Source organism: Macaca mulatta, chromosome 2, assembly GCF_049350105.2.
Source record: "Macaca mulatta isolate MMU2019108-1 chromosome 2, T2T-MMU8v2.0, whole genome shotgun sequence".
Classification (NCBI taxonomy): domain Eukaryota; kingdom Metazoa; phylum Chordata; class Mammalia; order Primates; family Cercopithecidae; genus Macaca; species Macaca mulatta.
In genome coordinates, this window is record NC_133407.1 from 171,419,060 (window position 1) to 171,436,024 (window position 16,965).

The 16,965-nt window shown below is 34.9% G+C and overlaps 1 protein-coding gene across 1 annotated transcript in view; it reads left to right on the forward strand.

Moving 5' to 3' along the window:
* The window catches only part of SLC9C1 (solute carrier family 9 member C1), a 167,327-nt gene that overhangs the window by 91,692 nt on the left and 58,670 nt on the right, over positions 1-16,965 (forward strand). The window contains exons 7-9 of the mRNA XM_077993951.1: positions 3,951-4,117; positions 6,538-6,663; positions 15,960-16,057. Of these exons, the coding sequence (XP_077850077.1) occupies positions 3,951-4,117; positions 6,538-6,663; positions 15,960-16,057 (391 nt within the window). The remainder of the gene's footprint in view (positions 1-3,950; positions 4,118-6,537; positions 6,664-15,959; positions 16,058-16,965) is intronic.

Here is a 16,965-nt window from a genome sequence, read left to right on the forward strand (position 1 = left end):
TTATATAACTATGAGTCAGTGGTGCCTAATTTTTTTCAAATTTTATTTTACATATGCAGGTTTGTTACATGGGTATGGGTATATTGTGTGATGCTGAGGTTTGAGATACAGATCTCATCACCAAGGCAGTGACCACAGTACCCAAAAGGTAGCTTTTCAACTCACATCCCATTCCTCTTTCCCCACTCTAGTACTCCCTGGTGTCCACTGTTCCCATTTCTATGTTCATGTGTACTCAATGTTTAGTTCCCACAAAAGGTATTGGATTTTCTGCTCCTGCATTAATTCACTTAGGATAGTGGCCTCTGGCTTTATTCATGTTGCAGCAAAGGGCATAATCTTGTTCTTTTTTATGGCTGTGTAGTATTCAGTGGTGTATCTGTACCACATTTTCTTTATCCATTCCACCAATGATGGACACCTAGGTTGATTCCATCTCTTTGCTGTTGTGAACAGTGCTGTGATGAACATACAAGTGAATGGGTCTTTTTTGTAGAATGATTTATTTTCCTTTGGCTATCTTGGGGTGGCTAGCTTGAATGGTAGTTCTGTTTATAGCTATTTGAGAAATCTCCAAACTGCTTTCCACAATGACTGAACTAATTTATATTGTCCTTTCTCACCAGGAGTATATAAGTGTTCCCTTTTCTCCACAGCTTTGCAGCATCTGTTATTTTTTTGACTTTTTGATAATAACATTCTGACTGGTGTGAGATGGTATCTTATTGTGATTTTGATTTGTGTTTCTTTGATGATTAGTGATGATGAGCATTTTTTTCAGGTGTTTGTTGGCCACTTGTATGCCTTCTTTTGAGAAGTGTCTATTCATCTTCTTTGCCCATTAAGATTTTTTTTAGTTTTAATTTTTGTGGATACATAGTAGTTGTATATATTTATGGGGTACATGAGATATTTTGATACAAGTATAAAATGTGTAATAATCAATTAAGGTAAATGGAGTATCCATCACCTCAAGTGCTTATCCTTTGTGTTACAAACAATTTAGTTATACTTTTTTGTTATTTTTAAATGCACAATTAATTATTCTTGACTATAGTCACCCTATCGTGCTATCAAATGACAGATGTTTTTCATTTTTTCTATTTTTTGAACTCATTAATCATCCAAATTTCCCCTTAGCTCCCCACTACTCTTCACAGGCTCTGGTTAACCATCATTCTACTCTCTATCTCTGTAAGTTCAATTGTTTTAATTTTTAGCTCCCACAAATAAGTGAGAACATGCAAAGTTTTTCTTTCTGTGCCTGGCTTATTTCACTTAACATGACCTCCAGTTCCACTGATGCTGTTGCAAATGACAGGACCTCATTTTTTAAAATAGTTTAATGGTATGCCATTATGTATATGTATAATATTTTCTTTATCCATTCATCTGTTGATGGGCACTTAACCTTTGCCAATTTTTAAATGGGGTTATTGGTTTTTGCCTGTTGCTTTAAGTTCCTTGTAGATTCTGGATATAAGATCTTTGTTAGATGTATAGGTTGCTAATATATTCTCCCATTTTGTAGGTTGTCTGTATACTCTATTAATAGTTTCTTTTGCTTTGCAGAAACTCTCTAGTTTAATTAGGTCTCACTTGTCAATTTTTGTTTTGTTACAATTGTTTTGGGGACTTAGCCAAAAATTATTTCTCAAGACTGATGTGGAAAAAGTTATTTCCTAGGTTTTCTTCTAGGGCTTTGAGGTCTTACATTTAAATATTTAATCCATCTTGAGTTAATTTTTGTATATAGTGAAAGGTAGGGGTCCAGTTTCATTGTTCTGCACACAGCTAGCCAGTTATTGCAGCACCATTTATTGAATAGGGAATCCATCCCCCATTGTCTGTTTTGTCATCTTTGTCAAACATCAGATGGTTGTAAGCATGCAGCTTTACTTTTGGGTTCTCTGTTCTGTCCCCTTGAGCTATGTATTTGTTTTGTACCAACACCATGCTGTTTTGGTTACTGTAGACTAGTAGTATAGTTTGAAGTCAGGTAGTGTGATGCTTCTGGCTTTGTTCTGTTTCCTTAGGATTGTATTGGCTATTTGGGCTCTCTTTTGGTTCCAAATAAATTTTAGAACTGTTTTTCTCTAATCCTGTGAAAAATGACATTAGTAGTTCAATAGAAAGTGTGTTGAATCTGTACATTGCTTTGGATAATGTGGCCATTTTAATGATATTGATTCAATCCATGAGCATGGAATGTTTTTCCATTTATTTGTGTCATCTCTGATTACTTTTGCAGTGTTTTATAGATCTCCTTGTAGAGATCTTACACCTCCTTGGTTAGCCGTATTCTTAGATATTTCTCTTTGTTGTGGAGATTTTCTTCTTTTTTTTTTTTTTTGAGACAAAGTCTCGCTCTGTCGCTCAGGCTGGAGTGCAGTGGCGTGATCTCGGCTCACTGCAAGCTCCGCCTCCCGGGTTTACGCCATTCTCCTGCCTCAGCCTCCGGAGAAGCTGGGACTACAGGCGCCCGCCACCTCGCCCAGCTAATTTTTTGTATTTTTAGTAGAGACAGGGTTTCACCGTCATAGCCAGGATGGTCTCGATCACCTGACCTCGTGATCCGCCCGCCTCGGCCTCCCAAAGTGCTGGGATTACAGGCCTGAGCCACTGCGCCCTGCCGATTTTCTTCTTTTTTATTTTTAAAATGTTTGTGGGTACATACTAGGTGTATATGTTTGTGGGGTACCTGAGATGTTTTGGTACAGGCATGCAATGTGAAATAAGCACTTCATAGTGAATAGGATATCCATCCCCTCAGGCATTTATCCTTTGAATTACAAACAATTAAATTGCTCTTTAAATTATTCTTAAAATTTAAAATGTAACTCTTTAAATTATTCTTAAAATGTAAAAGTATTATTGACTATAGTCACCTTATTGTGTTGTCAAATAGTAAGTCTTATTTATTCTTTCTATATTTTTGTGCCCATTAACCATCCCCACCTGCCCCCATTCCCCACCACCTTTCCCAGCCTCTGTTAACCATCATTCTACCCTCCATGTCCATGAGTTAAGTTGTTTTTATTTTTAGATCCCACAAATAAGTGAGAATATGTGATGTTTGTCTTTCTGTGTGTGGCTTATTTCACTTAACATAATGATCTTCAGAAAACACAACAGGTGCTAAATTTCTTAGGAAGCTAGAAACTGGATGTATTCTAAAACAAAAAGATAGTTTGAGAGATTGGAGTCTTAAAAGATAATGCAGATAATTTATCATATGTGCTTAACTGGCTCATGCAATTATAGAAGCTAAGTCCCAAAGTATGCATTCCAAAGGCCTGAGAACCAAAAGAACCAATGGTACAAGTTCCAGCTAAAGTCTGAAGGTAGGAGAAGACTGAAGTGCCTTCTCCAAGCCCATCAGGCAGAGACAACAAATTCTCTCTTGTTCAGACTTCTGTTTCATTGAGGCCTCCAACAGATTGGATGAGCCACACCCACACTGGGAAAGGCAATGTACTTTACTCAGTCTACCAATTTAACTGTCACCCTCATCCAAAAACACTCTCACAGACACACCCAGAATGTTTGGCTGAATATATGGGTACCCTGTGGCCCAGTCAAGTTGACACATGAAAGTAACCATTATACCTCTGTTTCTTTGTTTCCTCATATATCAAACTGGGAAAAAGGACTCACCTCAAAAGGTGGCCAGATAACCAAAAACGTAATGCATGCAAAGTGCTGAAATATGCTTTTGCAGAATATAGTAAGCACTCAATAAACATTAGCTGTTACTATTACATGCCTCACCTTCTGTGAGAAGAAATATGAAAGCAGAAAATTTTTAACTCTTTAGTATTCCCATTATTAAACAATTTATGTTGAAATTTTACTTAAAGATTAGTGACAATAAGTTAAAAGGAAGCTTTCTAACCCATATCAAAATGGTGGTGTTTCTACTATGTATCAAATGTGTGTTTGTATCAAAGGTCTTCGTGATGCCACGTCAACAAAATATAAATCAGTTTGTTGCACATTTCAGCACTTTCAAGAGCTAACCAAGTCTGTAGCCTCTGTCCTTAAATTTGACAAAGATCTTGCTAATGCTGATTGGAACATGATTGAGAAAGCAATTATACTTGAAAACCCATACATGGTAAGCAAGTAATATCTTTTTTATTGCTTTAATGCAGATTTGATTACACTGAAGTATAAATCAGATCATAAATATTAATTCACAATTTTTAACGTTTGTAATTGACAGAGAAGTCGTGTTGATAACTCTATTTAACCAAGTAGTAAGGGGGGGGGTGTTAAGGAATTTCATGGTAACTGTGGGGCAAAGTAGAAGTCATAACCCCTTTGAATACATATGTTTAAAATACATGTTTTATGTTTATGTTTAAAATACATATGTTTAAATTCAAAAGAGGAAGCTGTGTACTGGAGATCCTTTTAAAAGACATCATAGGTCAGCACAGTGGCTCATGCCTGTAATCTTAGCACTTTGGGAGGCTAAGGCAGGTGGATTGCTTGAGCCAAGGAGTTTGAGACCAGTCTGGCAACATGCCAAAACCATGCCTCTATAAAATATACAAAAATTAATTGGGTGGTGGTGTGCACCTGTAGGCCCTGCTACCCGGGAGACTGAGGTGGGAGGATCACTCAAGCCTGGGAGGTTGAGGCTATGGTGAACCATGATTGTGCCACTGCATTCCAACCTGGCCAGCAGAGAGAAACCCTTTCTTAAAAAGAAAAATTATATATATGTGTGTGTGTGTATGAAAGTGAACCTTAGAAAATGGCTAGTTTTTGACCAAATTGGGAGGGGTCAGGGGCCTTTGTTTATTTATTTAGGCTATTGTATATCTAAGCATTTGCTAGACCTTAATTTATGGTTAACAATATTTTTAATATAAAATAGAATTCAAAGCCAATACCATAAGTTTAGCTGTGCGAGATGTCACCTTCTGCTTCTGAGATATGCTTTAAGATATCTGCAGTCAGACTTATTCTTTTAAGAACACTCAGCACACTCATCTGTCATGGTTTCCCTCAAGGGAAATAGTAAAAGTTGTCCTGGAGTCCTCAGAGCTGCTGCACTTTTCCATATCCTACATCATGTCCAATTTTCAATGGTTTTTATAATGTTTTTGTTTTTGTTTTTTTGCATCACACAATATGAGGGGCCGAGTTCTAGGAGTGCTTAGGTGAGATAATTAGTCTCTATGAAGTAGAATTCTGAAAAAATCCATTTCCTATCCACTGAAACAGTGCTTAAAGCTCCAGATAGGAATTCAGAACTAACCATTGTACCTGCAGGAATACTGCCAGGATTTCTGGATGGAACAAGTACCGTGTCATACCCAAGGATTTCTCTAGTAGCTTCCAATACCTGATTGTGAACTTTTGCTGACTTGTCTGCATCAGAATTATCTAGAAAGCTTATTCAAAATAACGATAGCGTTTTCACCTGCTCTCTGAAGATTTTTATGCAGGTGGTCTGAGCAGGGCCCCAGGAATATTTTAAATCCACTATCCAGCTAATTCTAAAGTAGAAGCCAGTGTTGGGGCCACCACTCTGGTACTTGATCTGTTTCAGAAGGCAGAGGATCAAATGACTACATTCTCCCTTCTGTGATGCAAACATGAGGGATATTATAGTATTAAAGATAGAACGCTGACCTTGGAATCAGAAAATCTGACTTTATAGCCTAGCTTTCTCACTTAATAGCTTTGTAATTTCGAGCATATCATCAATTTTCTCTAAGCTTCAGTTTCTCATCTGTAAATTATTCATACTCCCATTTCCTTTATGTGTGTTCACTTTCTATTTTACATTAAGTGATCATTTTAAAGCAGTGGTTGTCAAGTTTTAGCTGCAGCAAAATTTTCAAATGGGGTTTTAGAAACACAGATTGCTGCCCACTCCTCCAATTATGATTCAGTAGGTCTAAGGTGGGATCTGAGAATGCACGTTTCTAGCAATTCCCAGGTGATTCTGATGCTGCTGGGAAACCACACTTTGAAAACTGCTAGTGTAAAGCATGATCATATATGTGATAGCTTTTTAAACTGTTAATAATGCCATGTAAAAGTAAAGATATGATATAACTCCCCCCCACAAAACTGACAATTATTTTACCTTCTATAACTGAGCAAATGATTAGACATCTAAGCAAATGATGAGGATCTGAACATTTTTCTGTATTTATTTCTGTAAGAAATATATGTCTAATTTCTATAAGAAATTCACTCACATTGCATTCTAGCTGGGAAAAGATAATATCTCATGATGGTTTTGATTTTCATTTTGCTATTTACTAGTGATGTTAAATTTTTTAATGTATTTGTTGACCATTGTGTGTCTTTGAGAAATGTCTGTTCAGATCCTTTGCTCATTTTCAAATCATACTATTTGTTTGTTTGTTTGTATGTTTGTTTGTTTGTTTTTGCTGTTGAGTAGATTTGCTACCATTTTTGAAAGCAAACTGGTACAAAAACTGCTTGTGGATTATGCTAAACAATGTGTTAATATTCATGTGTTTTTTGTTCTTTTATTTATGTTTTATTTAGTTGAACCAAGAAGAAACAACAGAACAGCAGAAGGTGAAATGTCCACACTGTAACAAGGAAATAGATGAGATCCTTAACAATGAAGCAATGGAGCTGGCCAACAGGCGTCTCTTGTCGGCACAAATGGTACTGTGTTATTCTCTTTTGAAATTATTTTTGGCTAAAAATTATACTGGAAAATTCCTCCTTTATAAAGACATCTTGATCATGCTCACTTAATAGATTGTTTACAAAAGCAAAGGGAAGTTTGACATTGTCTTAGGAGTCTGCTTGATCGCAAAAAAAAAAATGAAAGAAAGAGAGAGAGAGAAAGAAAGAGAAAGAAAGAAAGAGAAAGAAAGAAAGAGAAAGAAAAAAAGAAAGAAAAAGAAAGAAGGAAAGAAAGAAGGAAAGAAAGAAAGAAAAAAGAAAGAAGGAAAGAAAGAAAGAAGGAAAGAAAGAAGGAAAGAAAGAAAGAAAGAAAGAAAAAGAAAGAAAGAAAGAAAAAGAAAGAAAGAAAAAGAAAGGAAAGAAAGAAAAGAAATTCACTCACATTAGCTTAAGTAGAGTGGTTTATTTATGAAGAAATGGCAATTTCACAGATCCCAATGGCAGAAATTGCAACTGGGGTTAAACTTCAGATGTGTTAGGCAATGAGTTCTGTGACATTGCCCATGTCTGGATCCAAGCCAGTTTTTCATGTAATGATACAGCCAAATCTTCTAATAACTGACAGAAGAGGGTATTATGTTTTCATTCAAATCTTGGCTAAAAATTAGAGAAATTCTGTAACACAGCAGCATACAAACTGTTGGAAATTTTACCTTTTCAAACTAATATTTTATTCCAATATGAAATGTAAATTTAGGGTCAAGAGGGTAATTTTTATTGCTGTTGTTTTCATTGACATATAATTATACATATTTGTGAGGCACAATGTAATATTCCAATACATGTATACATGTGTCATGATCAAATAAGGGTAATAAGCATATAGATCACTTCAAACCTTTATTGTTTCTTTAGGTTGAGAAGGTTCAAAATCTTGTCTTCTAACTATATGAAAAAATACAGTAGATTATGGTTTACTGTAATCACCCTGCTATAGAACACTAGAATTTATTCCTCCTATCTAACTGCAAGTTTGTATTTGTTAACCAACCTACTCCTGCTAGCTCCCCTGTCCCCCTACCCTTCCCAGCCTCTTGGAGCCACTATTCTACTCTACTTCTATGAGGTCAACTTTTATAGCTTCCACGTATGAGTGAGAACAAGCAGTATTTATTTTTCTGTGCCTGACTTCTTTCACTTAACATAATGTCCTCTAGTCTTATCCATGTTGCCACAAATGAAAGCATTTTATTCATTTTTATGGCTCAATAGTATTCTGTTGTGTAAATATACGACATTTTCTGTATGCATTCGTCTATTGATGGGCACTTAGGTTGATTGCTTATTTTGGCTATTGTGAATTGTGCTGCCATAAACATTCCCCATATATAAACATTGTATTCTAGCCGGGAAAAGATATCTCATTATGGTTTTGATTTTCATTTTCCATTGACTAGCGATGTTAAATTTTGTATGTACTTGTCGACCATTTGTGTGTCTTTGAGAAATGTCTATTCAGATCCTTTGTTCATTTTTAAATCATACTATTTGTTGGTTGGTTGGTTGGTTTTTGCTGTTGGGTAGTTTGAGTTCTTTGCCTATTCTGGATATTAATGCCTTAGTAGAAGAATACTTTGCAAATATCTCTTTTCATTCTGCAGGTTGTCTCATTATTCTATTGATTGCTTCCTTTGCTGTGCAGTCATATTTTAGTTTGATATAATCTCATGTGTCCATTTTTTCTTTTGTTTCCTGTGCTTTTGAGGTTGTAGCCATGGAATCCCCAGTCCAATGACCTGAAGTGTTTCTCCTCCGTTTTCTTCTAGTGATTTCATAGTTATGAGTCTTACATTTAAGTCTTTAATTCATTTTGAGTTTATTTTCATATAAAGGAGAGACAAGGGTTTAGTTTCATTCATCTGCATGTGACTATTAATCCCAACACTATTTATTGAAGAGACTCTTCTTTCCCCAGTGTATGTTCCTCATGACTTTGTTGAAAATCAGTTGGCTATAAATAGGTTTTTTTTATATATATAAAAATATATTTCTGGGTTTTCTATTATGTTCTATTGGTCTGTGTGCCTGTTTTTATGCAAGTACCATACTGTGTTGGTTGCTATAGCTTGTTGGTTGTAGCATATTTTGAAGTAAGGTATTATAATGTCTCCAGCTATGTTCCTTGCACTCAAAATTGCTTTGGCTACTGGAGGTCTTTTGAGGTTCCATACAAATTTTAGGAAGGTTTTCTCTGTCACTGGTATTTTGCTAGGGATTGCATTGAATCTGTAGGATTCTTAGGGAGTATGGTCATTTTAACAAGATTTGTTTTTCCAATATATGAACATGGAATGTCTTTCCATTTTTTTGTGTTCTCTTCAATTCCTTCATCAATCTTTTGTGGTTTTCATTGTAGAGGCCTTTCACTTTCATGGTTAAATGTATTCTCATGTATTTTTGGTAGCTATTATAAATGGGATGTATGCTTTGATTTCTTTTCACATAGCTGTTAGTCTGTAGAAATGCTACTAATTTTGTTTGTTAATATTGTATCCTGCAACTTCATTAAATTGGTTTATCAGTTCTAGGAGTTGTTTTGTGGAGTCTTTAGCTTTCCTAAATATAAGATTTTAACTTACCTTCATTCAGCATGATGTTGGCTGTGGATCTGTCATATATGGTTTTATTGTATTTAGGTACATTCCTTGTATATCTACTTTGTTGGGAGTTTTTATCATTAAACAATACTGAATTTTATCAAATGTTTTTTGAGTCTATTGAGATGATCAAATGGCTTTGTTCTTTCTGTTAATGTGATGTCTCATGTGTGTTGATTTGTGTATGTTTAAATATCCTTGCATTCTTGGGATAAATCCCACTTGATCATAGTGTATAATATTTTTGACGTGCTGTTAGATTTTGTTTGCTAGTATTTTGTTGAGGATTTTTGCATCTGTATTCATCAGGGATATTAGCCTATAGTTTTCTTTTTTGTTGTGTTCTTTGCTTTTGGTATTAGGGTAATGCTAGCCTCAAAAAATGAGTTTGGAAGAATTCTTCCCTTTCAAAAATATTTTTTTCTTGGGAGACTTTATATTACTGCTGCAATCTCGTAAGTCTTCATTGGTCTATTCGGACTTCCTATGTCTTCCTGGCTCAATTTCAGTAGGTTTATGTGTCCAGGAATTTATCCATTCCCTCTAGGTTTTCCAATTTGTTGGAGTATAGTTGTTCATAATAGTCTGTAATGATCCTTTGAATTTCTGTGGTCTCAGTTGTTGTGTCTAGTTTTTCACTTCTGATTTAATTTACTTGTATCTTCTCTCCTTATTTTCTTAGTCTAGTGGTTTGTTAATTTTTTCTTATTTAAAAAACAACATTTTGTTTTTCTGATCTTTTGTATTATTTTTGGTGTCAATTTCACTTATTTTACTTCTGATTTTTATTACTTCTTTCCTTGACCTAATTTGGGGTTTGGTTTGTTCTTGCTTTTTTAGTTCCTTGGGGTGCATAATTAAGTTGTTTTTGAAACTTTGTGTGTGTGTGGGGAGGAGGGGGGATGTAGTCTTACTCTGTCACCCAGGCTGGATTGCAGTGGTACAATCTTGGCTCACTGCAACATCCACCTCCTGGATTCAAGCAATTCTACCTGAGCCTCCTGAGTAGCTGTGATTACAGGTGCTTGCCACCACACCTGGCTATCTTTTGTAATTTTAGTAGATATGGGGTTTCACCATGTTGGCCAGGCTAGTCTCAAACTCCTGACCTCAAGTGATCTGCACACCTCAGCCTCCCAAAGTGCTGAGATTACAGGCATGAGCCACCACTCCTGGCCCTCTATTTTTTTGATGTAGAAGTTTATTACTATAAGTTTCCCTCTTAGTGCAGCTTTTGCTATATCACATAGGTTTTGGTATGTTGTGTTTCTATTTTTGTTTCAAAATAAAGAATTACCTTCTTAATTTTTTTCCTTGATCTATCAGTGGTTGAGGAACATGATTAATTTCCATGTGGTTGTACAGTTTCCAATGTTCCTCTTGTTACCAATTTCCAGTTTTATTCCATTGTGGTCAGAAAAGATACTTGGTATGATTTTAATTTTTTAAAAATTTGGGGGGCTTGTTTTGTGACCTACCATATGCTCTATTCTGGAGAATGATCTATGTGCTGATGAGAAGAATATGTATTCTGCTGTTCTTGAATGAAATGTTCTGTCTATAGTGCAGTTTAAATCCAATGTTTCTTTGTTGATTTTCTGTCTAGATAGTCCTTCCAATGCTGTGAGCGGGATTTTAAAGACCCAACTATTATTGTATTGGAATCTTTCTCTTCCTTCAGATCTAATAATTTTTGCCTTATGTATCTGAGTGCTCTGGTTTTTGGTATTTATATGTCTTCTTGCTGATTTGATCCCTTTATCATTATATAGTAAACTTCTTTTTCTCTCTTACAGTGTTTTACTTAAAGTCTATTTTATCAGTTATAAGTATAGCTATATAACTACTCCTAATCATTTTTGGGTTCTGTTTGCCAGAAATATCTTTTTTCGCCCCTTCACTTTCAGTCTGTGGGTGTCATTACAGGTGAAGTGACTTAGTTGGGTGTCACTTCAGTGTGTAGTTGGGTCTTATTTTTTAATCAATTCAGCCAGTCTATATCTTTTACATGGAAATTTTAATTAGTTTACATTCAGGGTTATTATTAAAATGTGAAGACTTAGTCTTGTCATTTTATTAGCTGGTTTTTTTGGGGGGAGTTGGTGTGTATTTCTTTTTGTTTGTTTATCTTTGAAGTTTGGTGTTTTTCTGTAATAAGAAGATTTGATTCCTTTTTCTTTAAGATTTGTGTATCTGCTCTATCATTGGCTTTTACATGTTTTTACAATCTTAGTTATTGTTGTTTTGCTTCCAGATATTGGACTTTTAAACATTTCTTGTGAGTCCAGTCTAGTGATGGTGAATTCTCTCAGGTTTTATTTGTCAGGGAAACACTTGATTTCTGAAGGATAGCTTTTCTGGATATAGTATTCTTGGTTGAAAGTGTTTTTTTTGGGGGGTCTTTCATCACTTCAACCATATTATCTTATTCTCTTCTGGCCTATAAAGTTTCTGATGAGAAATATGCTGATATTCTAATGGAGATTCCTTCATATGTGACTTGACACTTTTTCTATTTTTAAAATTCTCTCTTTGTCTTTGACTTTTGACAATTTAACTATAATGTGCCTCAGAGAATAATTTTTTAGGTTGAAACTTTTGGGGGATATTTGACCTTCCTGGATCTAGATGTCTATATCTTTTCAAAAACTTGGAAGCTTTCTGTTATTACTTTATTAAATATATTTTCTATGCCTTTTCCCATCTCTTCTTCTTAGATTCCCGTAATGATAACATGTGTTTGTGTAATGATGTCCCATAGGTCCCATGAGCTCTCTTGGGTTCTTTGGCTTGCTCGCTCGCTTGCTTGCTTGCTTGCTTGCTTGCTTTCTTGCTTTCTTTCTTTCTTTCTTTCTTTCTTTCTTTCTTTCTTTCTTTCTCTTTCTCTTTCTCTTTCTTTCTTTTTTCTCTTTTCTTTCTTTCTCTCTCTCTCTTCTTTCTTTTTTTTTCTTTCTTATCTATGTATCTTTCTCTTTTTCTCTTTGTTCTTTCTCTTTTGTCTGACATGGTTATTTGAAAATATCTGGCTTCGAGTTTACAGATTTTTTCTTTCTGTTTGATCTAGTTTGTTATCAAAGCTCTCAATTGTATTTTTTTTCATTCATTGAATTAGCGCCAATGTTTCTGTTCGGTTATTTTTTTTAATAATATCTATCTTTTTGTTGAATTTCTCATTCACATAATGAATTGCTTTTCTAATTTTATTGTGTCCGCTGAGTTTGCTTAATATCATTATTGTAAATTCCTTTTCAGGGAGTTTCTGCATTTCCATTTCTTTGGGACCAGTTGTTGGTGAACTATTGTGTTCCTTTAACAGTGAGATATTTTCTTGCTTTTTCATGTTTTTTGTGTCCTTGTATTGATGTCTTTAGATCTCATGAAACACTTGCCTCTTTCAATTTTGTATAGTGGCTTTCATGGGGAAAGACTCACCTGCAGATATGTCCCAAGGTATCAGTTGGGTAGGGTGCATTAGCTTTATACTGGGTGGATACAATAGCATAGCCTCAATACAGTTTCTTCAGTTACAGTCAATGTCATTGATGCCTGTGAGTGCCTCAGTTGCTTAGGCTGCAGAAGTTTGTGTGGCTGGTATACCTATGTGGGGTCTGCTCCCTTGTGAATGAGGGAGCTGGCTATGCTACCATGGGTAGAGAACCAGGATCATCTGTGATCTGGGGGAAGTGCAGGGACTGGTCAGTCAGCATCTCTTCTCAGGTGCTACTCCCTTGAGGGCAGTGTTCCAGGCTGATCTTCACTCTGGGAAAGCAAGGGGCTGGTTAGCCAGCAGCTCAGCTCATATGCTGCTATCCTTGAAATTTTGCTTTTTAGTATAGTTAATTTTCCTTGTAGGCAAATCTAGTAAACCTAGGTAATATTTTTTAGGCTAAAGACTGTGATTTATTCATCTGAATGTCTTCAGTGAATCCCACAATGTGTAGTACATAGTAGGCGCTCAATTAATATTCACTCAATTAATTAATCTGAACGTCTTTGGAGTATTTCAGGTTTATTATAGGATCTAATAGCTCTTCTATTTTGATAACTCAATTCTTATCTTCTTTCACTCCTCTCTTGCTGTTTAATTTCCTTTCTTTTTCTTTCTTTTTTTCTTTTCCTTTGCGTGCCTACTTTCCTTTCTTTGTTTCTTTTGTATTGAGATATATATCATTCTTTGTTTATTTCTGTCTGATAAACTAACTTCAAAAAGTATCTAATTTTGCCTTACAAATGATATAAATGTCAATAATACTCTCTAACTTTCTAACTAAAATGTTAACTATAGATGTACTTTTAGATGTACATTTAGAGTAGCCACATGTTTTCATTTCCCTTTTCTCAATCTACCTCTACGTTCATTTAAAAAAAAAAATTGCTTACTAGGCCTTGTACCCATGGCTGGAACATGAATTTAGTTCAATGTTCTGAAACCTCTTTGTGCTCCTCTTCTATTTTTTGAAAAAAGGTTTCTCTATGTTGCTCAGACTGGTCTGAAATTTCTGAGCTCAAAGAATCCTCCTGCCTTAGTCTCCTAGAGTAGTTCCCTTCTTTTTTTTTTTTTATTATTATACTTTAAGTTCTAGGGTACATGTGCATAACATGCAGGTTTGTTACATATGTATACTTGTCCCATGTTGATGTGCTGCACCCATCAACTCGTCAGCACCCATCAACTCGTCATTTACAGCAAGGAAGGAGTTCCCTTCTTTTCACTTTTATACTTTAAGTTTTGTTTTAACGATTATGCTTATTATTCTTATAAACAAGAAGCCGTTTATAGATATGTTTAATTACATATTTCATTCTTTAATATATTGATATTATAATTTTCACTGATTATTTCCGATAATATTCCCAGTTGAGAATATCTTTGAAATGTATTTTTCAATGGTTTGGCTAGTGTCTCTAGTGTAATTTTATAGAAAAAAAATTGATTAGTAAATATTTAAAGATGTTTCAGATAAAAAAATAGGAGTTTTATCCAAGTAATGATACATTTATATGAAGACAATGGATGATTTTTATGCAATTAATAAATTAATATTTACGAAATTAAATACAGCTTTCTTTTTTGTTTGGATACCTGTAGAGTTATTTTTATTTCCTTGTAACTTAAAAATGTTATGAGGCCATGTCTTTTAGTCACTTCCCAATTTTAATTTATTTCAGGAAAATATGGTGTTCAAGAACCCACAAAATAAATGAAGGAGACTTCATTTTGAGTCTTGTTTTTATTATTAATATGATATGTGACTAAGGACTTATCTATTTAGTTTTTATTCTCCCGATCTATAAAAGGGGAAACTTATGGTGACTGAATAACCTCTTTTTCACTTGTGATATTCTATGTTTTCTGCAATATACACTCCACGTAACTTTTTGATTTATTGCCTCAAATGTTTGGGTTCTACTATTATATTTCGATCATTGATTTTGTGCTATTGTTATGTCTTAATCAAGAAATCCCACTTTTCAAAGTAGATTGGATTTCTCTACTCTGTTCTCTAGATCCTCATTTCACTTAATATCTTCCAAGTTCTTCTTAATTTTAGATATATTTTCATGCTTATCTTGATTTGTTGATTTGGTTTCTGCATTCCCATTGGGAAAGATAATTTAACAATTAACATCTTCTGGTATCTAATTGCTTTGGTATTTGTATTGCTAAGCTTTCACGAGATCCATATAATCTTCAGCTTCCTCATTTTTTCACAAAATACTATTCTTATCTTGAGGATACTAAGAATATTTTGATTTAATATTGTTTTAAACATATTTTAATGATATTTAAGGAGAAGAGTGCTACTCTATTGAATTCCTGTAATTATGGGAAAAGTTTTTTCATCCCACATCCTCAAATGTCATTGCTGTTTCTTTCTAGTATTTCCCCAAAACAAAGCAGTGTTTAATATTCAAAACTGATCATGCAGAGAGAATCCCTGCTGCAGAACCTAGAATTCTTTGGTCATATAATAAATTTCAGTTAAGGAAGTTGGTCTACACAGTGATTCTCAACAGTGTTCAGCACATGGATGCCAGGAACAGTATCAGATACTGGTTTCCACATCATCAGACATAGTCCCTGAAGCTCAGAAGGCTCTTTACATATGTATTGAATGAAGAAGTGACTGCATTCTGCCAAACAGTAGCAGTCTCTTATTATAATATTCCTTATAAATTATAAAATTTTCTATAAATAATTATATAAGTTACAAAGCTATAATAATTTTAATCCTTATCACAGATGAGGCAGCAGAGCCTTGTTGCGGAAATATTTGAGAAAATTCAATTAAATAAAGACGTGTAGTAGGATTTTTTTTTTTTACTGTAGGGTTTCTCAGAGCCTTTAATATTCATTATTAACTTCTGAGATGTGGATATAGCTTGCAGCAGTTCCCAAACTCATTTGCCAACAAGTTCAATTTATTTTTTGAAAACCTAATTCCATGTCTAGAAGACCTCTAGTTTCCTTCAGAACCAGTGTGGCTCCACCCAAAGCCAAGACCTATCTTATCCAGTAATCTTATAATCTGAACTCCATAGAAAGATTCTTTTTACAAACATACTAGATTGAGTGTTTTTACTTCTTTATCACACATTTTTTCCCATCAAGATTGTAATAAGTAGTCATTGCTATTCATGCTATATAATGACTTGAATTAATATTTCTTTTAGGCAAGCTACCAGAGACAATACAGGAATGAGATTCTGTCCCAGAGTGCTGTCCAGGTGTTGGTAGGTGCAGCAGGAAGTTTTGGTGAGAAGAAGGGAAAGTAAGTATGTTCTCAAGAGATGGCTTCTATTCTAAGCCACAGCATTTAGGAAATTACCCAAGTGAGTTTTCTTGTTTTTGTCTGATAACTTGGCTCCCTCTACTATTAACATTAATACCCTAGTATTACAGAAGAGCTGCCTGCTCTGTATCCCACCCTCAGGCCAAACTATCTATTTTCAGTTTCCCAAATTTGCTGCATTCATTCATACCTCTATGATTTTGAACAAGCTGTTCCTTCTGACTGAAACTTTCTTTGGTTCTTTGTCCTCCTGCTGCCAAAAGGTAAGCTAGGGTAAAGAACGCTTCCTTTTAGACAATTTGAATGCCAGACTAAGTAAGGGCGAAGCCTTCCTTAATCCCTCCAGGTACATCTTCCCCAATACATAGGTATTACTTCAACATCTTCTCTTAATACTCAGCACACATTTGTAATCTTATAGTGATTTCTTTAGATATAGGTCTCCAAAATAAGCTTGAGTACCTCAGATGATCCCCTGTGGAGGAATGCTAGATCTATGATTGGGCAAAGAGAGGGGTTAAACTGCAATGCAATTGTAACAATGTCCACCCAGACATACCTTCTTGTTCTAGACAACAGTCCTGAAGACACCAAAATTCTCTGCTTAAATTATCCTAAGCTTATTTTCAGAGTCTATTTGGGCCTCTACTCCTGGTCCATCATCCCATGAGCAAACCAGGTCTTTGGTGTGCATACCCCTAAACCTGAAGGATGTGCCAACCTTGTGTTAAGTCACACTTATAACATTGTGGTACACTGAAGGATAAAGTTAGATGTTAGAAAAGAAGCAGCCAGAAATTAAGGCATATTTGCATTTCATTTCAAGTACAGACTTTCAAAGTAACTAAGAGTTTTCATTTTAAACCTAGTCATACAAATCATTATGA